General features: G+C 36.2%; 1 protein-coding gene across 4 annotated transcripts; it reads left to right on the plus strand.

The window, feature by feature from the left end:
- Positions 1 to 431: 431 nt before the first annotated feature.
- Positions 432 to 25,615, plus strand: LOC144650911 (melanopsin-like). Of its 4 annotated transcripts, XM_078510713.1 has the most exons (4): positions 5,786 to 5,940; positions 14,893 to 14,985; positions 19,270 to 19,402; positions 22,590 to 25,615. In XM_078510713.1, the coding sequence occupies exon 4, from the start codon at positions 22,594 to 22,596 to the stop codon at positions 23,692 to 23,694; it is 1,101 nt and encodes a 366-aa protein (XP_078366839.1). In that variant the 5' UTR covers positions 5,786 to 5,940; positions 14,893 to 14,985; positions 19,270 to 19,402; positions 22,590 to 22,593; the 3' UTR covers positions 23,695 to 25,615. The 4 variants fall into 4 exon arrangements, with proteins under 4 accessions (XP_078366836.1, XP_078366839.1, XP_078366837.1 ...); XM_078510710.1 differs by lacking the exons at positions 5,786 to 5,940; positions 19,270 to 19,402 and adding an exon at positions 432 to 528; XM_078510711.1 differs by lacking the exon at positions 19,270 to 19,402 and having other exon boundaries at positions 5,787 to 5,940.
- The last annotated feature ends 939 nt before the right edge of the window (positions 25,616 to 26,554 follow it).

Below are 26,554 nucleotides of genomic sequence, written 5' to 3' on the forward strand. Positions count from 1 at the left end.
CTTCTAGTAGTGCAGAGATCAGTAATTGTTGATAAATAAACCACCGCATGCTTCGCCAATGAAAGTTAACTGAAATTGTGAACCAAAACTTCAGTTAAATTTTATCTTTACAAAATTCCTTTGATGCTGCCGTTTGCTGGTTTATCTACGCACTAATGAAAGTTTTAAAACTTATTGCTTAGGGGCATTTTTTCTAGGCTACATTTTGAACTGTTACAGCAAGTGAATTTTGCAAACTACGATTGTTGACTTTCTTTGTTTCGGCTGTTATTGCATTTTGTGGCTCACTTTCTCTCAACCGAATTTGTTCGACCATTTCTAAGGCTCTACAATCGAAAACATTATATTATTGTTTTCTTATCTTAATTGAATATTTTATAGTGTTGATGTTTTTTCTGATTGGCCTGATGTGTTAAGAGATTCAGTCGATAAGACTGACTGAGGTTTGTTGAACGGTCGCCCTGGTTGATAACCAGGTATCAAATGATGCAGATATCTTCAGAATTTTGGCACGTGCAGTCCTAACAGGTAGGAGATCGTACTTTTTTTTTATTAAGGTCGAAATATGTGCAATAATTCAATGCTCTGACGCAGCATCCAACCGTAAAAGGGTCTTGCTCGTTTAATTGTAAGGTGCTCAAATCGATATGCATATCACTTCGCAGAACAACTAACTCGAGTTCCGATTTGAGATATTTGAATAGCAGTGAAGTTAGGAAAACAATGTCTAGCAACAACTCAGTTTTGTCAGTCCGAATCAACATAACATCGTGGCAGTGAATAAACGCAAACTCGAGGGCCCTGCTGTTTGTTTTGTTCAATTGGATGCTTGGATCTCAAGTATTACATGCCTTAGTCTCATCCTGGAATCATTTATACAGGAAAAATCATATTCAATGTTAATGTAAACCTTTAGATCTCTTTCTGGCACGCGGAAAGTGCATTGGAAGAGTAAGAGAACACGTCAGTATATGTTTTTGAGTAAACCAACCGCAACTCTATCCATCTTTGTCTCGTTGCTTACTTTAGCGTGAAATGTTGTGTTTCAGGATCAAAACACAAGTTGCGAGCAAATAATAAAAAGCGAAAAAGCACAAGAAATTATAAGTTTAAGTCTAGATCTGCTATTTGTTGCTAGAAGTGAGCATAACAGCTTTTTTCTTGCTTCACTTGGAGTTGTGTCTAAGCAACATCTGTAGTGTTTGCACGCTGTCTATTCTATTGATAAAAATGTTAATTAGTTGGACAAATGATAAACTGTTAGTTCTCTTCCAATTCGTTGTTTAATGCAGCCGAGAATAGTACAAAAATTAATGGGGTCATCGAATTCTGTCAAATATGAAATAATATGAAAATGCCAAATAGCACAGTCAAACATGAAGTTCTTTTTAAACAATGCTTGCATCCAATCCTGGACATATAAGTGGTGCATGGAGATCATTGAACTCCAACATCTTGTTCAATTCTTGTCTGTATTCCTGTCCTAATTTTAAAACTTTGTTTAATCTCCTCTCAAAGGCACCCAAAATAACTATTCTTGTGTTAGCACCGTCGGTTTTCTACAACTGGTTCTATAGTATCGACTGATTGCCAATAAAATATCCCATAGTTACTTTTCTTGTTGTTAGAAGATAATTCAAACTGTTTTACCACAGCAGAAAATTTTCCAGAAGATGTCATATTTCGATTTTTATTTGCTCTCCGTACTTAATATTTCCTCTATTGAATCTGGTCGACCGTTTCTAGAATTTTAAAATTAATCCATATCTTCAATACATAGTTTTCTTTAATTGCATTTAAATATTTTAGAGTGCGAATGATTTTCTGATTGGTCAGATCCAAGTGATAAGCCAATGCCGGCATCTTGTATTGATAAACGCACTTTCTCGATATTTTAAAATTAAAATTTGGCTGCAGAACAACAAAGCTCAATAGTTGGATGCTAGGGTGCTAGGAGAGCCATATATATACCATTCCTTAGAAGTTTGACCTAAATTTATTGGGTAAGAACTTCTTATAATAAGTGTGTGCAATACTAACAGGGTCACTTGAAGTACAATTGTGCCATGTGTGTTAACACCAGTTGCTTTAGTATAAACATTAAACCCAGAGTATTGAAGAGCTGTTTTAAAATTATGTAACTTTTCCAAAAGCAACTGAGGTCAATTTATAACCGGCTCTTCTTAGGGATTGTCATAATGATACAATGCTTCAAAACTGGAAAATCAATGGAAGCATTCTAATATTCTGCCTCCGTTCTATGCTTAAAAAATGTCATGTTGATCACAATGTTAAAAGGAGGAGTTTTTAAAAGGCTAATTGGTCTTTGGAATCCGGACGGTTAATTTCGGACAAAATTAGGCCGGCTTACTGTGGATCTTTGTCACAATGATTTGCATTTGTTTTAGGGATTTGACTTCCAAATAGCGCCTAGAATTCAACGGAAAATTGAATAGTGACTGAATAATGAACCTTCTGGCAGGTGTGCTTGACTGGATTTAATTGTGAAGCCGATTTTTATCTTGCTACTTGCAATGCGAAAACGGAGATATCGAACATGACAGAAAGGCGTCCGATGAACATTAAACGAATGTTATTCATGCCCTTTTCATTCGAAAAACGCTGTGGTACAAGCTATTCAAAATACTCGATTAAGAAAAAAAAGAATAAAATCAACTACTAGTAACGAACTATTTTCTCGTTGGCTTTGCATTTTTTTTTCCTTCGTAATTTGTGGTCGAGGCTTTAAATTTGCGTTATTCACCGCGATAACAAATGTTATTCAGTTTCACACTTTGACCAGAAAAAAAGTGACCTTTAACTACAAGTTTTTCCCCCGGAGTCGGGTTATTAAAGAAAACGTTACTTTAACACATGTTAAACGTTCGAAGTGTATATAAAAATCTACTCTAAACGTTCTTTCGTTAACGCTCGGAATGTCAGCTGGTTTAAGAATGCAAAACGACGGCGTTTCATAAGCTTAGTAATCAGCACCTTGTTCATATTGAACTAATTGTCTTCATTTTGCCGCAGTTTCAGCACAACAGTTTCTTTGAAATTATTTTCTAGGCAGTGTAGATATGCGTGTAAGTGGTCAAAATGCCACAAATGTTTGGATCATTGGTCGTAGCTTGGTTCGCTAAAGTGGTTGTAATAAATCTAATTTTGTCGAAAAAAAACAGCCGGCTGCGACTCTTAATCTTTTGCTAACGTTTTGGTAAGCATTGTGACTCTATGTATGCAATTTGTTTTGCACTCGATGGGGATGCAAGCTTATCTTCCAGAGTTAATAACTGAAAATTAACCATGAGTTTTCTAATAAGCCGATTTTTGTATTTTGAATATAATTTCCAGAACTCGTAGAGGCTATATACATGACAATAGAGTTGATGCTAATGTTCGCGTGCTTTTGGCCCAACTCACTAAAGCGGCCTTTACACAACAAACTTTTAGACAACTAGTGTTGACAAACTCATGTTGGTGTGGGTGAACGACGCAACAACGTCAAACAAGTTGGTCCGTTCGCGACAAATAGAACTTGTCTTTATATTCCCGCCAACATTTTGCCAACTTTTTACTGACCAACTGTTGTTCTGTCGTTCACACACACCAACTTGAGTTTGCCAAGTTTTTTCGTGTAAAGACCGCTTTACAGGTTTATTTCAAAGTGATCTCTAAGACGGGCCAAAAACTCATTTATTTTCAAGAACATAAACTCTATTACTATTATAATAATTTCAGAGGGTATCTAGTACCATCTAGAAAAAGGTATTAAAGACATAATGAATAATGTCGGTATCGAGTCGGCGTTTATTTATTATTGAAAAAAACAGGCTTTATAAAACTTTGCAGAAAACCGGAGTTCTCTTAAAAGTACGTTAACAGAACTCTATAGACAGGAAAGAAATTGTCATTTGGAAGTATAAAATGGAAAGCTCAGCGCGTTAAAATATACCCGCTGCTCTGGTCCAATCAGAAAGAAGAAAAAACAGCCAGCCAATCAGCACTGGAAACCATTCAACTGTTCGCGCCGTTTTCTTGCTCGCTGGCAGCACTTTGATTCGAAGCTCTGTAGTCCATCTACAACTGCAAACTGTTTTTGAGCTTTATTACATAAAAAGCCCGAAAGACCTGAAGAGGAAGCAAATTCTTAGCCTTGCCAGCAAGATGGAGAAGAATTACAGCAATATCAAAGAAGAATCCAGGCGGCAAACTAAATAATTCGTCATTGTCAAGCGAAACCTATTCAGTTCAGACAATTATGCAAAACAGAATTGTTTTTAGTCAGCAGAATATGCTCCAATACCCGATGAAGTTATTATAATAAAAGTTTTAAACTTTTAAAGTTCCAGCTCAAAATACCAGTTCATTTTACTTATTTCATCATACATTTCTTTCATTCAGTTAGTTCTGAGTTAGTTTCTCAGTTGATTCTTTTCTTTCTTCTCGTCTCCTGCTTGTCTGGCAATACATTTATATTATATGGAGAAAATTTATGTGGATCGTTGTTGTCAATGATAGGGTAAAAATCAACTTATGATATTGTTGTGTTATTTAGCGGTCATGAATTGTCCCTGAAAATTAGGCTTCTGCTCAGAATGCTCGTAAAGTTTTAGTGGGTGCTCGTTTGCTCGTGCTCGCATATTTTTACAAGTGTTCGCATGCTCGGTTTAAAGTGGAGGAAGCTTTTTGACAAGAAGTCGTTGCTCGCAAGGTTTTTGTTTAATTTGAAATAAAACTGTGAAGATCTCATTCTCTTTCTGTTTTTCCACCATAGTCCCCATATATAAACTATTTCGATTATTTATCCTCTCAAAATAAACATTGTTTCGAGCTTTGTATCAAATTATGATAATATGAAAAGGCCGGATTACACAAATAGTCTAACCACTCGTCTTGACCTCAACCACAAGTAACCTATAAATTATTCTACTCTTTTCCATCGTTTCCAGCTGAGATAATATTAGTTTAACTTGCTCTTAGAATTCTCTCGGTGGCCATGCATAGACTTTTAAACCCTGATGAGCAATTTTTTTGTTGTTGCTCATCTAACAAATGCATTTCAATCCAAAAATCGCAAAATGTTACAACGACCCGACGACAGGTGAAACGAAAGCTCGTTTTGAGGATTTCTTAATCTGAGGTGATTTCTCTCATTATTGTTATTTCTCTCAATGTTATTACAGTGATGGCTTCTTCTCATTTTCAAGATGATCTAATCAGTGTATGTTCTGACACGTTTAAAGCGATGCGTATATACTTCTCCGCTCTTAGGAACACATTAAGTATCGGCAATAGCTTCTACAAGAAATATCTATTTACCCTTTTGTCGGATAACCACACATTATTTAAATGCTTTTTATCATAATAATACGGTGCACCAAGACAAATACCAACTTTTGAATGATGGTTTTCTCCTTCTTACTGTTTCCATCAACCGTTTGCTTGGCAAAGTATTTATATTTTCATGAAAAAATGCTTATTAAAACGCTAAGAACTAGCTGAAGTTGCCCTTAAAAAGTGAGTATTCTTAATTTTCGGCACCCCAAATTAAATTCTCGAATGGAATGTTTGGTTTCCCAGCATCAAATGAAACAAAAACCCGTTCTATTATTAAAAAAACCTCTTTCAACGATTTGGCTATACAATTATGTTAACGCCGCATATCAATTTTGTTCGTTATATTGGCGGTTTCACCACCTGGTCAATTGAACCAATCACTAAAACGCTCACGCTGACTTCATTATAAATGTTTTTATTCAATTCTTTGGGGTGGAAATAAGTATATTAATCACACACCAACTTTCATAAAACAAGTAAATATATACGATGGAGGTCTTTTATCGAGAAACTGGCTTGTGCGTTGAAATATATGTTTAACAGCATTTTCAAGCATCGAAGTGAAGCCACAGTCAATACAGCGTTTTATATCAACTTCAGGTACGTTTAACGTAGATTATTGCAACTGCAGATTGTTTATCTGATTTCTTGGACATCATGAGCATAGTTTCCATCAAGATTTTTCGCAATCCGCATTAAGCATTTTAGACGAGCCTATACAGAAAGCCTTCACTTGTATACAAACAAAGTTTGTCATTTATTAAAACCCTCAGCCAAACATTGAGCTATGAATCAGTTTATTATATATATATTTTTTCATTTTTTCACGGCTGATTGTATTATCTATATATTGGATGTTTACAAGTGTTATTGAAAATTGCTTCAAAAATTTGTGAGCTGATCCGTTATCGGTCAAAACGTTGGAATATTTCCAATAAGGAACTGTTTCCTCTTAGCAGGCCGTGGGATTATAATACAGGGCTGCACATGAATAGCAATCGGGTACAAGGCAACAAAATAACTAGTACACAACAAATTTTTTTAGCTTTTCCCAAACGACGACAAATTAAGTGTAAGAGAGGATTAATAAAGCAGGTAAAAAAGGCTTCCTGAGACTACTTGAGATAAAAATGAGGTAAAATTTGAAAATATATTTACAATTAACCCTCATCATGTTTAAATTTAAATGAAAACTGTTCACCAAAATGTTGCAAATTTTTGTATCTTTTTTTTGTTTTTATCACCAAGGCAATTTTACAGAATACCTTTCGTAAACAATATAATGTTATTTTTCTGCTAGCAGGTATACGTGCTGCGAATTAGATACGGTAATTGTTGCCTATTGAAGAAAATGGTGTTTTTTCCTTAATAGCTTCCTATGTACTTAATGACAAAGGATATATAATTCTTTTACCATTCCAATTTTTGTTTAACTTTGCGCCCCGTAAATTTAATATTCCTTATATGAAAAATTTTCAATTTGCTGCTGTTTCGTGTTCAAAAAAGCTAAAAATGTCGATAAAAATCAACCTTATAACTTTAAAATTTTAAGCAAAATTTAATATTCTGTATCTAAGATAATTCTCGAAATCCGTACGGGCGTGAATAAACCGAATTAAATCGTTATTGTTTTAGTGTAAAATGTGTTTTTAATGCGCCTTTGTCATCTTTGAACAGTTGGAACATATACAACGAGTTAGAAAATAAAATGTGACATGCACTACACATAGCAAAGAAAGCCGATTAAGTAATTTTCTACGTTTGGCAAGTGAATTGTCATTATCGCATAAAAGCCAAAAATTCCAACTAACGTGTTTTGTCATTCAAGAAGTGAAATGATAAACAGAGACTAAGAAAAGCTTTTATTTTCACGCAGAATGAATTATGAAATTGAATTCGGCCACGAGGGAAAATGAATATTAAAAAGTGGTTTGATCATTGTTTATGTTTAGAAATCATTATTTTTAGTTTCCTCTTGCTGTGTAACATTTGATGCTGTCGTATCCTCCACTATAATGGCCTGTTCTGATCCTGTAATGTTATAGCGTTTTTATTCACAAAACATTTTATTTCGAAGAGGTCAAAACCGTGGGGTACTCCCTAATATAAGCTTTACAGGTATGTGCACGTGCGGTGGCGAGGAATGGTTTTCGAGCCGAAATATCTAAAATAGGATTGGGGGTAATCGCATAATGTGGTCTGAAACAAGGTGAAGGTATCTTGAGGCGCGCCGCACGCCCCCGCAAAAATTTTCAGGGATTTCTCCCTGGGGAACAGAAGAGTGAAATCGCTGTGCGATATTTTGAACTTTGCGGCGTAATTAAAAAAAAAAAACGTATTTTAAAGCTACGAGTATCGCACACAATTGGTTTACTGAAGCTTATTCAAAGACATACACCTTTGGTTACAACAAAAGGTAAACAATATATTTTTAATTATTTTAATGGTTTAAAAATGAAATTAACATAAGGCTAAATAATATGAAAGTGCAATACGCAGTTTTCTTTTCTGTGGATAAACTAAAAAAAAAGGTCTAACGTTCATTGTTATTAGTTTTTTTCCCTCTTGTTTTTTCAATAACAGAGAGGACGAACTTTTAAGAATTCCCACGTAGGCAGTGAAAACTCTCTTTTTTTCAAATATTTTAAGGTATCGGGACTAATCACTATTTACATTATGTTTTGCTGGTTTCCATCCGATGTCATCAAAATTCTAAAATCTAAACTGTTAATCCAACATGGCTACTCTCTTCACATATTCTAAACATAAAGCTCATAATCCCCTGTGCAAATTTTGGTATCGATTTAGTATCGATTTAGTATCGATTTAGTGGACATAAATGACCTGTCCTGGATGAACGTGTTTCTTTAAACTGTCACAAAAACGCATATTTTTATCGTATTTTTAATTTTTTCACATGTGATAATAATTTAAAAGTGATATCTTAAATGATTTTAGGTGAAAGCGAATAACATTAATGGTAGAATATACCGTACTGGTTGCACAATTCTATGGCGCCATATTTGTGCTCCGAAGAGGGACACAAACATAGCTGCTGCTTACGAAATATTTTCGCAGTAACTCTGCTTTTTAAACGCTACAAAGCTGCAATTTTGGCCAAACATTCAATTATGCCTGCTGTAGTAATCTAATGGATTTTTTTTTATATTTTTAAGCAGTTTTTGCAATACTGATGGAAAGCGCAAATAGGAAGTCTTTCTATGAATTTTGCAAATGAACATTATCTAACGGCAAGAAATCACAATGAAGGGAGAAGTAATGTTTTGGTCGAAAGTGCGATTAAGACTACTTGCTTTTGTATTTAGATTGAATATTACAGTAGAATCGCGATTTCTCGAACCCTCCGTTTCTCGGGACTCCTGGTTTCTTGCACCAATTTTCGTTTCCCTTGGGTAGTGCTTTTCTGTAATTTTTAATTACCCCTCGATTTCTCGAAACAATTTCGTTTTCCTCAGAGGTTCCAGAAATTTGGATTCTACTGTATTTTGTCAGCCCTTCGATGAAACGTTCGAATTTTTCGGTATTTTTACACGACTATCCAGAAATTTTTTTTATCTGCATGCGTATATACTACGCAAACAAAACGTGCCGTTTGCTTCTTCTGTTATGCCAATCACAAAATATGCACGTTTAGACAATAACGTACTCTGCTTTAATCCTTACCGATCTAAAAACGTGACTTATAACGTATATCAATATTTGTAGCTACTTGAAATATGGCCATTGAAATACAAAGACGACATCACTTGACAGAATTCTGATATAAAGTTCACTGCATTTGGTGAGAAAAACATTTTCGTAGTGATTGCGATAGTCAGCGGATAAAAAAACCTGTCTTTGGCACTGGAATTGTGCATCGGGGCATTTAGAGTTGAAGCTTTGCCGTGTAAAGCGACTGGTAAGAAAGCTTAATGCCTGCCTTTTTTTCCCTAGGAATTACTCAATTCGAGTAAAACAGATGGATTAAAGTTTTGCTTCCCAACATTTTCGCGATATGTTGTATGCACAAAACACCTGCGTAAGTTTAGTTTATTTTTTTTTTTCGAAGGAAATTAATACAGTTTTATATAACATGTAGGATTTTTTCGCCACTATAGTTATTCCTAGACTCCATACCGTACGTTCTAAGCATAAAAAAGTTGCTTGTTAATGCTAGCTGAGCGTTGTAGTCTCTCGAAGAAATAGATTGCTTAGGTCGATGCAAGATTATTAAGAATGTCTGAATGTTCTCGAAGATTAAATTTTTTATAATAATAAGGATATCTTAAGCAACCTTGGCCAGAAGAGCTTTTGTAGACTACAATTATTTGGAAACTTTTGAGCGGCCACTGCTACTAACAGACCTTCAAAACACAAGTCACATATTGCCAATAGTACATGGTCATTCTTAGAATTATTAGCCATTACGCGTAAATGGTGCCGTGTAAGTAATGAGTAGAAACATCCATCCATCCATCCAACCAACCAACCAACCAACCAACCAACCGACCGACCGACCCACAAACCAACCAACCAACCAACCAACCAACTAACCAACCAACCAAACAACCAACCGACCGACCGACCGACCGACCGACCGACCAACCAACCAACCAACCAACCAACCAACCAATCAACCGACCGACCGACCGACCGACCGAATGACCAACCAACCAACCAACCAACCAACCAACCGACCGACCAATTTACCAACCAAGAGACTGACAGACCGACAGACTTCCAATTGAATGGCTTACAAAATCCTTTGGTTTTTTGTTCCAAAATGTTCATTCACTTTTTATTATAGCAATCAACAAAATTATCTCGACAGAAACTTAAATGTTAAAAGGAGACGGAAACATATTTAGAACTGTTCAACGAGTACAAGCCTCATTAAAAATTCAATAAATTCAACGTCAAATAAACAATTTTACTGAATGTTCTGGATCACCCATAGACAAGTGAAATTGTTATGTACTACTTAACTCGGCAACTAACAGGTCGAGCACAGCTGAAGCTCTTCTGCGCAGTCTAAACTGGCGTGAATGACATACAAAAGGGCGGGAGTGAATAGACTTGTAAAAAGACTAAACATATAGGAAGAAAAATAAATTTCTTTCTTGTCTTTAAAAATTCAATATCTCAATGCAAACAACAGCGTTGCGAAACTAAGTTGTGTTAGGATCTCACTGGGAAGAACAAGATAGCACATACACACATGAAATATCCATGAATATACATTTTTCTCTTCGTTCATTACGAAAGGTGGTTTCCTTCTAACTAATCCGAAATCATGACAGGTTTGCGGACAAATGTCTATTTTTCTCGACCTATTGAGTTATTATTCATTACGTAAATGCGCAGAATGTCGTCACCTGTAACCAGCGGGGTCCTTTGCATTGAAACCATGACAAATTGAGGGCAGAATAAATAATGCCAGCACGTACGCTTTAGTTCGGTGAAGCCGTAAAGAAGAACTACTGAACCTCTGCAATCCCGGGTAAGAGAAAGCTTGCTTGATATTAGGAGAAATTTGTCATTTTTATTTTAGCAGATATCGAATTTCATTCAAAACTGCTGTGTCATTTTGTTAAACTGCTTGTTATATATTAAGCGTTTGGCAGTCATTACGTTTTGTTTCTCATTTTAATTAAAGGAAAAATTTAAGCGAATAACTTTTATCTTTATTTAATCGCGATATAAAACGCAGATATTCCACAATTTTTCGTTTCGTGTAATTTCTTTATACCGGCTCTAAATCATTTTTTTCTATCCTGAACAAATCATTTTGACAGTTGCATTGTTAATAGCTATTTTCCCTTATTAGTTTTCAACTGGCAACGGAAACCTATCATTTGAATAAGCCAGTGATGTTTACATTAAAAATTGATTCTTTCCTCGCTTTGTAACCACATTTCAAACCGATTTTGTTTTTTTGGAATTATTACCGTTGTTATTTTTATTCTTAAACACTTTGACTCGTGTCGTCCTTAAAAAAAAAAAGTGATCACGTTTTTTTATAGCTTGATTAACAGCTAGTACTTAGCCCAGCCTTCTGGAGAATAAGCTTTCAGTTAATATGTCACAGCCCTAACAGTGTACTTCGTGGAAGAAACTGCATTTTGTTCAGTTTTCTAAAAGTCATCTCTTCAGAGAGTTGAGATCCCCAGAATCTGGATCATAATTAAGGGGGCTCGCAGCAGCGAATGTTTATAACAACTGCCGCAGGCTGTCAAAGTTAATTGTCAGACGCGCATTTACGAAATCTTCATTTATGTTATGGGGATTTCGCAGACTTTTGGTCTAATAAGTGGTAGGCAACTTTGCACATGAAAAGCAATGTCTTTGAAAATTTAACTGAAGATATAAGCTTTATTTAGGGATAGAAATCAAACTTCGGCTATAAATATCGATTCTTTTGAATCCATTTCTATCCGAGCCATCCGCAGCCAAACGCGCAGTTTTAGTGCTTTAAAATAGCAATTAGTAATAAAATGGACCATTATTTTTAAGTTTCCTACGACACAAATATAAATTCATGGGGGAAATAGCCGTGAGCACGACGAACAAAACGCAAAGCCTTCTACTGTCAAAATTTGATTGGAATCTCAAGAAAGGTCTCCGTTTAGCAACTTAAAAAGCGAGGCCTGTGGGTGTTTTTAGATCTTTCCCGTTAAATGTAAACTAAGCTTGATACTGTTCTGAGATGACTATTCAAAATCAATTCTTTATACATCCAAGAGGAATGGCTTAAAATGACTAAAAATGGGTACCAAGCTTATGACTAGATTACGAGAAAATAACCATCGTTGCCATGGTAACGTCTGTCGCTTGAAAAACAAATGCAATGAACAATAAACTATTGTCGTACGCGATCATTATGGTGAAATGTAGAAAAATCGAAGGTTGACGGCTTTCGGATGGAATTTTTCTGTCAATTAAACACACAAAACTCAAAGCAGGAAAGAATAAACGAGCGAAGTAAAAAACCGTAATAGAAGGTCGCATAAGATAGACTAAAATTTATTTATTCAATATTCTTGAATGTGCTTTGACGAAAATTTAGTTATTTGATATTTTTATAAACACGTTGTAATTAATTGTGTTTTCACAAAAGAGTTAAACTTAACTGAGCTGTCGTCAGGATTCTGTCTGTGTAATCACAAGAGAGAACCGAAAAAATGTTGGCGAAAACAAACCGGAAGGACAACAGCAATCGCATCAGTCATGATTTGGCTAAACAACCAAGGTCTCGTCAGAAAAGTCGTCGCCACAAAATAAAGAATACACATTTACGAGAAGAAACGCTACTGAGGAATTCACGAAGAAGCTTGTTATGTCAATGGCGGCCTTGATTGTCTCTGGAATGGTGTCTTTGTGCTTTTTAGACATTTCTTTTTAAGCTGTTGGATGTTTTTATCCCGTGCCAGTGAATGTTCATAAGCCAGTAGGAAAAACTGTGGAATGATTGTTTTTTGTCGGGCATAAACTTTATACTCCTTTGGATTCTTTTTTACACATGTATTCAAGCCCCAGCCCAACTTCGAAAATCGAAAACAAACTAAAAAATAAAGGCGAATAATCCGGCTTTATTTTACAACTCGAACCATGATTTTTCTCAAAATCACTTTAACGTGATTTTCTGGCAGCTTGCCTCGGTTATTCGAAGTCAAGTTGCCAAATCACAGTTAAAGAAAGCCTAAGGACTCTTTAACACTCATTTATTTTCGTTGATGCGTTTTGGCCTTTCGTTCTTTCTGATACAATTTAACAAAACGCAGTGTTTTCGAAAACCTTTTTATCGCACCCCCCCCCCGCCCCCCACACACACTAATACCATCGGGCTTCGTTTTCGAATGGGTCTCTTAAATCTGAACAGCGTTTACAAATGTGTGCGATTTCGAATTAAGGGGAAATAGGCATCACGAGAAAAAAAATGCACAAACGCTGACTAGGCCAAAGTTTCATGTTTTGTGTGGTAAAAAATGTCGCGCTGTCCTGCACTAATTTCAAACCTTTTTGACCGCAGGCGTGAAAAAAAATTATACGTAAAGCACCAATGGGCTTTAAACACAAATTTGTAATATTTGTATTTTATGTGCTTTCTTCGCCTGCACACCCGAAATGATAAATATTATGTTATCCATAAAATATAAATCCCGAAACAAAAGCTAAGAAAAGATAAAAAATATAATTGGCCACAAATGGCTCATTTTGCAATTATGCATAGACAACAATATTTAAATGAGGTTAGTTGTATTGTTAAAAAAGAATTATAACTGATTTTTCTAAAGTATGATCTTGAAGAGGTTTTACATGATGAAAACAGCAGATTGGATATTGTTCGCTGAAGGAAAACAGAAGATTAAGGTATTCAACGATTTTTAACTTCGAACGAATTTTTATAATTGAGAAAAAATATTCAGTTATGTTTGCCTATGGCAGGCAAAATTAATTTTACAAAAAAGATAAATGGTGTGACACAGTAAATGAAGATGAATTAGCTTTAAAGAGTGCAAGGAAAATTCTGGAAGGTGCGAGGCAATTTAAAGCTAATAAGTTTTGGTTATCTTATCTATTTACCTTTAGGTGAAGTACTACTTTAGGTGAAAGCTATTTAGGAGATAGTGATCATTTTTTTAGAAACGTCAAGAAAGCACCCGCCTTTCACAATCGAACCGAGTCCAGCTAAGCTCGCAATTCCGCAGTAGCAGCTCTGGGACCTTTCCTGGTCGATGTTTACTTGTTTTTCTTGAAAGTTTGGAATTCATCATTCCTGTAGCTTGTGTGTTCCTCTGTGCTCTAAATTGACCTGCGCATGATCTGGGGATATTTTTCACGTTATTCGCCAGCAGGCAGTAAGCTCTATTCAGTGGTGATTTAGTCGGGTTCTAAGGGCACTGGATATTATCATGGCTATTTTTAATATGGCCATGCATTTATCCCTGCTATTTTAAACATTTACGATGCTTGAGATATTTTAAATTGGGCCGCTCTTCTTGCTTGCTTGCTTCGTTTTTAGTTTGCCTGTCATCATATTATTTCGCTTTAGGCCACTTATCAATCTTAACCACTTTATTGACAAAATACAATTACTGATTGTTTTCTTTGGTTTAAAACTTTACGAGGAGCCTTGCATCAAACTGTCAATCTTGAATCATGTATGTAAATCCGCCCAATCAAAAGATAATAAAAACACGTAAGCAAACAAAAACGCATTTAACCTCCTATTTAAAAAAAAAGGAGTTGGCAGTAATTAGCCAACAGCCGACAGAGAAAAAAAGCAGGTGTCTCTTTTAATAAACGTCGGTGAAGTCAAACGAATTTAAGCAACTTAAATCATTTCCTTACGTATAGAAGCGTCACATTGAGATCAGATCATTTCTTCTTTAACTTCTTTGATCTGTAGCATCTTTCAGCACATGAGCTTAAGGCAGTACAATAAATCCTTGGTACAATATTCTCCTTTGGCGGGCATTTCAAACGAATGTTTCAAAGAAAATAGATTTTACTGGTCAATGATTAATTATTTTTGTTTTAAATTTAAATCAGTTTATCAGACGCCCACATTATAAAGCACATCAGAAAGGATAACATAAACTTAAGGAGAGGCAAGGTGGATGAAGAAGTCTTCTAAGACTCAAGGTACGTGGTATCAATCTGTTTTTAAAGTGAATTCTTAAGGCAAGGTGAATGAAGATTTGTCTGCGAAATTCAAGGTTTTCTAAGCCAACACTTGGATTTCGCCATTTTCTTTTTTGTGTTAGTTACACCGATATCCAAGTTGAACCGTTGTTATCGAACAACAGCTAAAAAGGCAACTTTGTTTCGTCTCAGATTTGAATTGAGATTCCGTCTGGTGACTGAAATATATTATGGAAGAAGTAAGGCAAAATATCAACATTGATTTTTTTTATAAAAACATTTTTTAACCCATTATTAAGCTGAATTTTAACGGATGTCAATGTTCTTTTGGCAAGAATAATTTCCATACACTCTAAACGCACTGTTTTAGTTTTTTAAAAATGCGGTATATTCTGCGCGTGACCTAATTACTTTTCTCTCCTGAACTAATTAAAATATCCTCTTTGCCAATATTCAAAGCATATTATGAATTGTTTTCATCTAGATAGAAGATAAAACGATATTTTGGGAATTGGAGCAAATAATTGTTCACATATCATGCACGTCAAAAAAAATAAGTCACTGGTTGATGACTGATCATATTACTTCATTTAAAATGCATCTATGTTGATGTGACAAGATAAGTTGACAGTTACTGTTTATCTGACGCTCTGTGGTCTGTCGGCATATTTAATGACTACACCAGTTTAACAAAGCTGATTGATTTCCTGAGGGCAACACGTCACAGCCAATAAGTTTCATTTCCGCCACAGGGAAGTTAAATTTGCTGTGTCAAGGATTTTAGCCAAATTTAGCCATTAGAATATGGCCACAAAATTAGGTGAAATATATAATAACCGCTTAAAACGATAAAGGACATTTAAATAACACAGCAAATACAAAAGAAGGTACGGATGGTCAAAAGTGAGGAAGATTGAAACGGATTGCGATATGGGTTTTTGAAATACTGTTGGGCTGAAAAGTTTTCACAGTTAATCTCGTTTACGCCCTGGAGACATATTTGGTTTTAATAAAGCTATGGTTTTGTCATTTAGATCCATAGAAATAATGTCTTCGCAAACATTAAGTGTCATAGCAAGTATTTGGCAAAACTCAATAAAATAAACTTAACTCAGCCGTGACACAGTCCCTTTTAGCTCCCTTAAAAAAGTCGCCTAAAAAGATCATTTTCCTTTTCCTTGCGTTTTAAGTGTCCTTTCACGTTTAGTATAAAGGGCGTAGAAGAATTAATTTCGATCTTTCTATAATTGAAAGTGATGAGTGATGACTTTGCTGTTTAGAAACAGATTTTTCCTGTGATTGTTTGTTTCTAAGCAGGCGTTGTTTGTTAGCAACAACTGTTTCAGGTGGCCACCAGCATATTTGTGCCATCGATTGAACAATAGCCATATCCGGACATGTCTTTCTTTTCCATCCCTCATAAATAATTATGAATAGATTAATCTTTTTACCATCTCGAGACATCGATTAGTATGAAATTGTTCGACCTGGGTGACACGACATCAAACTTGCCATACGCTTGCCATACGCTGCGATGATTAAAGAGTTGAGCAACCGTTCCAAAATATATTCCTCTGTATATGATTTTCTAAAAAGTATTTGTTCCAGAAAGTACTCTACTGCACAAAATTTTGCTTAAAGAGCAATTTTTAGAGGACTTTGAAATTATTTGGATGTTTTTTTTTATTCATTTATAATTTGGGCTTGATTTCGTAAAGAGAAAAGCACAAGTAACATTACGGACACGAGCTTTCGGAAATATCGCGAAAGCTCTATTATGCCTACGGTACCTTATTTCTTTAAGAAACATTTTGAAGGGGGGGGGGGGGGGTTGGGGATAAGAGAGTGAGAAGAAAGAAGGAAGGGGGCTTTTTCAAACCATAAAAACGTTAGGGTAAATCTAAAAGAAATAAATTAAATTTGCAATGTTTTCAAAAGAATTTTCTTAAGAAAAATAACATCAAAAGTAATCTCGATGAATGAACAAGTATAAAAGCGGAACATTAAATTGATTTCTTGTTCATATAATTGTCATGATCTGCCATCTCGGGGGTGGGGGGTTTGGGCGCTTATTAAAGTCAGGGGGCAGGTGGGTATTAAAACAGTTAATCTTCAAGAGTTGGGAATCAAAGAGAGAAGGGGCAGGTCAGAGCAGGCCAGGTGTTTAAAATTCTTATAACATTTTGTCTTTTTGCTGTGAGTGTCAGTTGTTGTGCCTTTCAAGCTGCTCAGCTTAAATCGAGAAACACTTAAAATAAGAAAACGGTATATCTATGAAACGGCAGCGGGGAAATCTAGCAATGTATCTAGCCAACAATTGAACGTGATTGAAGCAGAATTAGATTGTGGCCAAGAACAAAGAACGGGTCGTTAACTCGAGAAGATCATAGCGTTTCATTTATCTGAGAAATACTTTTTCCAAGAAATGCATTGATGACAGGGGTCAAAATAAGTTGACAGTTTATCATTTTTTTGACCCCGTGATGTCTGCCGACATGTTTGACTACACAGTTTCAAGATAGCTAATTGATTTTCTCATGAGTCGCAGCCAACTCTACTTCCGACATGTGAAAGTAACATCTGTTAAAATGTCTTTTAAAAATATAAATATAAGAAAATATTGTGTCTTGTCACGTTCAGTAAAGGAGTTAATTTGGTAAAATATTTTCCTGTCGTTTGAACAAACGACGTAGTCTTCAGTGTTTGCTTCTAGGCAAACAATGTTCCTTAGTGACTAGTGTTTCAGGTGGCCGTCAGCATTTGCGCTATTCTCTATTTTCCAATTGCCCATAATACACTTTGTTTGCCCCCCAAATTTTGCATAAACTATTGTTTTCAAATTCTCTTGGGAGGGCTGCATATTTCCAAAACAATAGTTTATGCAAAATTTGGGGGCAAACAAAGTGCATTATGGGCAATTGGAAAATAGAGAATCGACTGAACAGTAACCATATCTGTACACTATCTTTCATTTTCCTCAATAACGAATAGTTATTCATTGGTTAATCCTTTAACCATGAATCCACCTAAAAGCTTAGATCTTCATCGGTTTGGTGGAATGAAAAAGCGTAACAATAAATATAAAAGTCTAAAAATTATGCAAATAAAATGACTACAGGTCAATTCTCTTCTAGCATGCTAGCATTCAGTAAAAACCCACAAGAAAGAACCTAATTTCTCAGGTTAGCCTAAAGAGGTACTTACATAAAGGATAATTAACACAATGTTAGGCTATATATTAAGATTCTTATTTTCTGAAGAAAAATTTACACTGTTGATTATAGAATTTTAAGTGGTATTCGGCCTATTCCTTGTATAAATTTGCATACCACACATATAAGGTTTTTGTCATTCAGAATTATCTCTTGATCACACATATATCTATATTTATGTGATCCTTTTGTGACTGTATCAATAATAAGTACTGTATTATCAACTTTGGCATTTATATTGCAACTGGAGTGATAAGGCTCCTCGGTTATATATATCCAAAAGGGATCTGGAACGTTGACTTATCTTATTTCCCCCAACCCCCAAAATCAATTTTAGAAAATAAGAACCTGTTTTGACTTTTCGAATTTTTGGCAAAATAAGTTCTTATGAAAAGGGGCTCTAATTGGCAAATTTTAGCCTAACAGGTTCTTTAATGATAAGCTTTTACTCGCGGGTTTTTCTGTATTTGCATATGTTTTGGACTTTTATGTTCATTGTTTCGCTTTTTCATTCCACCAAATTGATGAAGATTTAAGCTTTTAGGCCAAAAAGTTTTCTCAGAATTTTTTTTTACGTTTTTAAGAAGCCAGTGCCAAACTTTTACGCGTATTTTTGATGCCTTAAAAGAGAGTTTATTTGTTATTTGTTTATTAATTGAAGTCATGATCAATGTCATGAAGTTCATGCCAGTGAATGCCAGGTGTCTGTGGTGAGCTTATATAATTATTACAAGCTTATTACAGTAGAGTAAGAACTCAATTTTTATGAAAGATGTAGCTCAGTAAATTAAGTTCGCAATATTTATAAGCGTTCGCGTGGCGCCAAAAAACATATTACATTTGCTGACGTATTGTATGTAAATAAAATGCTTATATGTGCCTAGGCCAAACTACACCGAAATTAATCTTTCGATTATAGAATGTCGACACAGAAATGCTAACAAACTGTCTGAGCTAGTCTGTGAACCACTGAAAACCCACAAATAAGACAGCAACTTAGCTCATGAATTTCCAGTTAATTTTTTCCAATTTCAATTTAAAATAATTTATGCAATGTTAATTGAAGTTTCAGTTTAATTATCTCTCAAAAAGAGAACGAACCATTGGCGCCAGACGGAGTGCGTATAAGGTTATTAAACAGGGCAAGCTGAAAACTACTTTGATTTCACAACAGGCTAACCTATTCTGTGAAGTTTTGCCATAAGGTTAGTAAATGAATAGAAAGAAACGATTGGCAAGATAAGTATTCATGTTACTTGAAATTTTAATTTATAAAGTACTGGGCGGTATTGTTTGCCTTTTCTTTTGGTGTTCAAGTTAAGACGACAAATTCTAAAAAGTTACGGCCAGATAAAGCAACGTTTAATTCCGCGCAATTTTTTTTGTCAAGGAGTAAACTATAAAAGCAAATAGGTTTGCTAAAACTGACTTTTTGATACAGCAGTCCGGTCTACTGGCAAAAAAGGAACCGGAGATGTTCTAGCTATCCGCGCCCCCCGAAATGTTCTGATTGAAAACGGATTAACACAGCGACCAGAACGATCCTCTTTTTACTTGCTGTGTGCCACCGAAGCAATGATAGGATAGATGATTAAGAAATATATCAGTGATTGTCTGATAGGTCTTGAGTTTAAATGCGATATTTTCCTTGAAAGGCTTTATATTTAAAAGTGTCTTTTGGATATATTTGCTCAGTAAGAAAATATACTTGATTAAAAGTGAGCGTGTTATTACGTATTCAGATACAATATTTGGAATGGCTGAAACCAAACTCATATTTATTTGTCAGAAAATAAATTATCACTGACGCGCAATTCGGAATGGTGTTGGGTCGTTTCAATTGAAATTTTCAGCAGTGAAAGCCATTTAACCAATATCTAGGCAACGTTTCAAAATGCTTGAAATATGTCAAAACTATCAGCGAAAATTCATTTAAAAAAGAAAGAGATTTGAATGAAAGTTGCGCTAAAACAAGCCATTTTACAAGTATGAATGTGTGTAATACAGTTTTTGCGGTAAACAAATTTAAAACAATATCTTATTTTAGCTGCGTTTTTGATAAATCGATGCTCGCAGGTTTTTAATTCTATTCCATTTGGTTTTTTAGCAAATTTGCAATTATAAGTTCTTTTCATTTTCTGTCATATTCTGCGTGTCAGCGAATAACGAGTATTAAGGTAACCAGGAAGGGACCAAGAAATGCAATAACGGCTGAATTATGTTATCCTCTTCTCCTTTAAACAATGTTTAGTAACTTCGGAAGCAGGCATGTTAGTATACTAAAGAGGCTGCTTTTTTCAAAAAATGTAGCTTTAATTTTTCCGTTTAGCGTGATAGTCCGGTGAGATAAGTTCTGAGAAGAACTGTTTGTTGGTGACTGATGTTTCGACAACCTGAGCGGAAGTCATCTCCAGAGTCAAGTGAAAAGTTGTTGTCAGTTGATGATGTTAAAAGTCGGGTTCGTTAAAGTTGATTGGTCAGTTTAGCCATGATATTGTTGGCTCTAAGACTCGTGTAAAGTTTGTCAATGTCGTGAATAAGACGCATGCAATGCGCCGGTAGTTGGTGACATCTGACGAGAAGCACTTATTCTAAGTATGTGTACCAGCTTTTTAGAGTCAGTCGTTGAAAATAGTTTGTGATGTAGGTTAGGCATTTAGCAGAGATCCAGTCGATTCTGTGGTCAGTAAATCGATGGTGTTTAGAAATGTAATTGTTGACATCACCATTTCTCGTCGTTCGTTTGTGTTCAGTCTCTCTCTGATGTTGGAGGCCTGGCAGTTGGAGTATTTGATCTTACAAACCGCTCCTTGCCTGTCGTTAGGTTTGTCTTTGTCTTAAACGTTAGTCAGTTAATGTCGGAACCTATAACTGCGGCGTAGTTATAAATTTGTGTGCTAAGCAGATATTGTAAGGTTGTAAAATCCGCCAATGGTCTAAGAAGTGCCCTTGATGTAAACGGATGTCGGGTTCCTGTTCATTTCGGTAGTTTCAGTAGCCTGGTTGGTGGTTCGTCTAATAAAGTCAGCGCTATCGTTGTAGTCGTTCTTGATAAAATCACGTTCAAGGTATTTTTTCTTAGCCAGTTTTGGGAAGTCTGGTTGTAGGGTGATTTCTCCAGTAATCTGCTGTGTCAGTATGCCTCGTTTTTCTGCAACTGTGGTTTGCAGTTCGTTATTTTCTCGGCTTACCAAATAGTCTAAAAAGGAGGTTCTCTGTTTTTGTCTGATGAACTGGATGTGGGTGTTCTGTTCCTTGTGTAAGTGAATTTTGTCTTTGTGTATGCAGTAAAAGTGTCGTCAACGTAGGGTAACCAATCCATGCAGAGCGGTATCGTTTGTCGGCTAGTTGCAAAGGCGCGTTCTTTCATGTTTGCATCACAATTTCTAGGAAAACAATGCAAACCGACGACACCGTGGCAACTTTTGTAGTACGTCCCCATGGCAACTCTTGTGCAACTAGTTGTAATGTTTTTCGTTGTCCTGCATGTATGTTTTTTTGTGTCAATTTTTATGTAAATTTTTTTTGGCCAGGATTTACTTAACAAATATGTTTGCTGAGAAGCTGGCGTGTTAAAGTAGCTACGTCACGGACAACACATCTTGAAAAAAACTGGCAAGTTGTTCAAGTTTATCATTCGTAATCTGTCCATATTTTCGTCTGTCGAAACGATCCTTGCCAGGTTATTTTCGCATTTTTACTACTCCTCTGTTGTTTTTCTACATTACAAAACTATTATGTTGAGGTTTTCTTCAATTTGGATGTAATCAGAAAAAAGACTTAAAATATTATGACATTGCTCCTTTAAGCGCCTTTTACACGAGCAATTTATTTGTAAAAATTGCTCGTGTAGACGAGGAAAAATGGCCAATTTTGTGACAAATAGATTTGCTGAGAAGCTGGCGGGTAAGCTTTTATGTGGCAAATAAAAGTTTTCACATACAAAAAATTGCTTGTTTACACGACTCGTCACATACAATTTTGCGACGGCATTGCGTATTGCGTATGCGTTTTCGCTTATCTCTGCTGTCCAAAGTCATTACTGGCGCACTAAACTTTGCCTTTTTTTTACAAATAAATTAATAATTGTTGTGCCATCTACATGATCAAATATTCGAAAATATATTCGTCACACAAATTTGTCACATAGAAATTGCACGTGTAGACGATGCCTTAGGTGTTATGTGACAAATAAATTTGTCATATGCGAAACATTGCTCGTGTAGACGACTCGTCACATAAAATGTGGCAAATATTGCATTAAATGCGGCAAATAGATACCTGTGGACCGGATCCTGGGAATGTAATTTTCTTAGGTACGAGGCTCCGCCCTAAGAACGATTTGATTACCAAGAAATTATTAAAGTAACTTCCAGTGCATTTTTTCCTCAGAAACATGACGCCATTTCAACCCACCAACGAAACCGCTGACGACGTAATTGGTGATTCCCTCGGGCGAAGTGATGTCCAAATTGGCTTCGAAGTTTTCCTTGCCATCTTGATATGTCTCACCGCATTTTTTGGAAACTCGTTAGTTGTGTTCGCCATTCACCGTGATGCCAGACTCAACACTATTACAAACTTGTTGATTGAAAATCTGGCTTTCAGCGATATTCTTATGGCCTTGCTACACATGCCATTTTGGATCGTCAGTCTTCGCTATGGACGATGGGTTTTTGGTCACGCGGTTTGTCAGATAGCTGGTGTAACGCAACTCATTTTTGGTATTGTGTCACTGTTGACAATGACAGCCATCGCTATCAACCGATACTTCAAAGTTGTCAAACGCCACTTATACGTGAAGTTTTTCTCCAGCAGAAAAACTACATATTTCGTAATTGCGCTTTGTTGGTTTGCGTCAATTGCCGTAAACACACCACAGCTGTACGGATGGGGGAAGATAGACTATCACGTGATATTCACAGACTGTACCTGCGTATGGGGACTGGAAGACAAATCTTACATCCTCTTCCTCTGTATCGCAACGATCTTCCTTCCCGCCACCATCATATTCAGCTGCTACTTCGTGATCTACAGAACGGTGCGAGAGAGTGCTCGCCGAGTGCAGGGTCATTCCGCATTGCCCAACTCTACTAAAACCGAGGACAAGACCGAAAACAAAGTGCTGAAAACCTCGTTAGTCGTGGTGATCGTTTACATGGTGTGCTGGACTCCTCTGTCTGTCATTGGCTTCAAAGAGGTCTTCGGATCGACCAGTGTTCGATGGCTTCATTTTGTTTCTTATTTATTGGCTTACTGCAGTAGCATGACTAATCCCTTTATATACGGGATCATGAACCCGCAATTTAAGAACGCGTTTGCTTCTATTCTGCACCTCCGGGATTCAACGTCAAGTGACGCGAGAGTGTCAGTATCGCGGAATGTTATTAACTCTCATGTAGACATAGAGGCAATGTATTCTACAACTGTCCCTGGACCTGTCCCTGAAGTCGCACATCGAACTACCGCTGATCAACTGCATGTTCACAAACACTAAAAAATATCACTGGAATTATTATGTGCAAGAGCAAACTTGAACCTCAACCTTGTGATTGCTAAAAATCCAGGAATTGATGGTCCCGGACAGTTAAAAGAAGAAAAAGCATTTAATACACGCATAGCAGGGTAGAAGGTTTGTAGTTTTTTCCCAGGCCCTAAGCCACACAAATTTAATACGCACTTCGATATATCAAAGTTTTAACTTGGCTTCGAGGTTTAAGATACTAAAGAAAAGAACTTATTAATTCATCCCTCGACCTCGATGTTGTTTACCTTGTTTCTTTCTCGTAAGCCTCGGAGTCATGTTGTGATTTGGCTCAACATTGAGCTATACACCTAAAATATTTACCAAAGAAACAAACACTACAAAAGACGCGAGTAGAAAGGCCGTGAAAATTGAAAAGAACATATACATCTGATTGAAGAATCGTTGACCCATGAAAAGCACAAACCATGAACGATGCGACCCAAATGTTTACTGGGAAATAAAAATAATAATTGGTTTCTGTCACAGAATAAACATAATAATAAGACAGGTCGTATAAATCATGCTCTAAAAGCTCTGGAAGAAAGAAAAAATCTTGAAGATCATTAAAAAGGAATATTACAACGCTTACCAAGGCTGTTTCCCCAGAATACTATGGTTTATGCTTTTCACATGGTCAACGTTTCTTCAATAAGGTGTATATGAAAACTGCATTGTTACTTACTATGGTCTCACCGTAAAACCTCGAGCTTGCATTCAATAAGCGAAGAGAGTACAAGAGAATAGAAGAGACTCACGAAATGGCACCACGGTCCATACATAAGCAAAGGTGAATTTTAATCGTCGACTAATCAAAAAGCAATATATAAGCAAAAATAATAAACATCATTTTGAAAAAAACAAAAACACAATTCAATGTATAGGAAATGTAAGGTTCATTACTTTTACGTCGGAAAATTGTTCCCCTTAAATTCATAATGTCAAAAATATTTCATTGAATATTTATCTAGTTTGAATATTAAGTAAAGAAAGGTTAATTAAATTTAAAACAAACTTCTTAGTTAAGATAGTGCTACGCTTTACAAAAGGGAAGTGATTCATTGTAAAAGTTAATGTAAATATTACAAGCGAACAAATAAGTGCGACCTTTTCCATGTCGATATACATAACTGAACAAGTCGAATTTATAATAATTCCGAGAGGGGCTCTTGGTGTAATAAAAGTACACGTGCTGAACACTAATATAAAATTCGAAAAAAAACTTATTAATTATAGCTTTAAAAGAAGACGGCCAGGATAGTCAATGGGTTTCACGCACATTGTTTTGGATTTAGCTTCTAAACATGATCCTTTTAAATTCATGTAGAAAGAAAAAAATTCCGTTGTGTAAAGGACGGATAACATAGCTAGAGGGACATATTAGCACAGTGTTGTTCCAGGTTCTAGTTTAGGCGTTCTTTACATTTTATAACAGTAGCGTTTCTGTCAATTCTCTATTTCAATGAATGCCCAGACTATCTTTTGGCTGTCTAGTAGCGAACTATTAGAGAAGAGTCATGTTTTTATGAAACATTAGGTGAAATGCTTCAGTGCACAGTGGCGGATCCAGACCTTCAGGTACGTTTCTCAGCCCTACAGGCCTTGGTTTGGCCTGGAAATTAGGTGGGGGCCCGGGAACCTCCCCCAGATCCGCCACTGAGTATAATTTTTTCAACTGTATCCAGAGACATCTTTCGAAACTGCCGTATGTAACGTGTATTTATTTCGTTCTTAACGTTTTCCTTTCGAGGAAAGAAAACTATAACATACTTAATAACGGTGGTAGTTATTATGTGTAAAATTTGTCAAATCACTGAATTTAAAATCCGGCATTACCTCTTGAATGGTAAATGCTCTAAATGTGTTTCCTTGAACGAATTATTAAAGCTATATAACATCATTTTGTTTGTGTACGTTTATGGTTGCTGGCTGTTAAAGTAAAGCATCTTGCGACGAACACAGCTCAATGGCCCAATTAGCAATCGAACCCGTAATTTTGGACCATCGCGACTCCCTCAGATGAAACCCAAGAATCGACCAAACCACAAAATAACATCTTGGGGAGCCCTGGCCAGGGTCGTTGTTTTGTGTTCTTCAGGGCGAGACATTTTACTCTCATAGCACCTCTTTCCAACCATGTGTATAAATGGGTTTCGGCGAATTAATGTTGGGGGGTAACCTTGCGATGGACTAGCATCCCATCCAGTGGGGATAAGACATACTCCTGGTCGCTTAAGCGTCATGGGCCACTTGGCTCGACGTAAACTTTATATATCTTTGTGTCTAAAAGAATCCTTAAGGGGATGCTGATTGTGGTTTGTGTGTAAATAGTTTATTACGTTGCTGTGAAGACAAAGCTGAAATTCCCCTTTTGGCGTCTGTTGTTTCTCCGTGGAAGTAAAAAGTTCAGCGTTTGCTAAAGGATTTATTTCAAACTACATCAACCAGCTTTTGCAGTTTACCGCTTCCGTGGTGTCAATTCTCCATAATATCAGACGGATTATCTGTCTCCACAATGAGTACTCCGGTTTTTAGACGAATTAGGCGGCCATTCTTTTCGTCTGAAATCCTGAAACATTACATACGCATTACCCATGTGTTATCCGTCTTAGAAGACTAATTAGGCAGTTTAAGATAGGCTACGGCGATGCGCTACTACGGCTGCCGGAAGTAATTTTCTCCAAATATAAGATACTGCGCATGTCATTCAGTCACGTCCAGCCGTAGAGTGAAATCTGACTACGCGAGTCGGAGGTTTTGCCGTAGTGGTAGTACGTCGGATTTTATTCGCTTCTCTGTCCTTTTTCGACGGGTTTCTCAGTATTTTAAGAGT

Source organism: Oculina patagonica, chromosome 4, assembly GCF_052425735.1.
Source record: "Oculina patagonica isolate OP01 chromosome 4, crgOcupat, whole genome shotgun sequence".
Lineage (NCBI taxonomy): Eukaryota > Metazoa > Cnidaria > Anthozoa > Scleractinia > Oculinidae > Oculina > Oculina patagonica.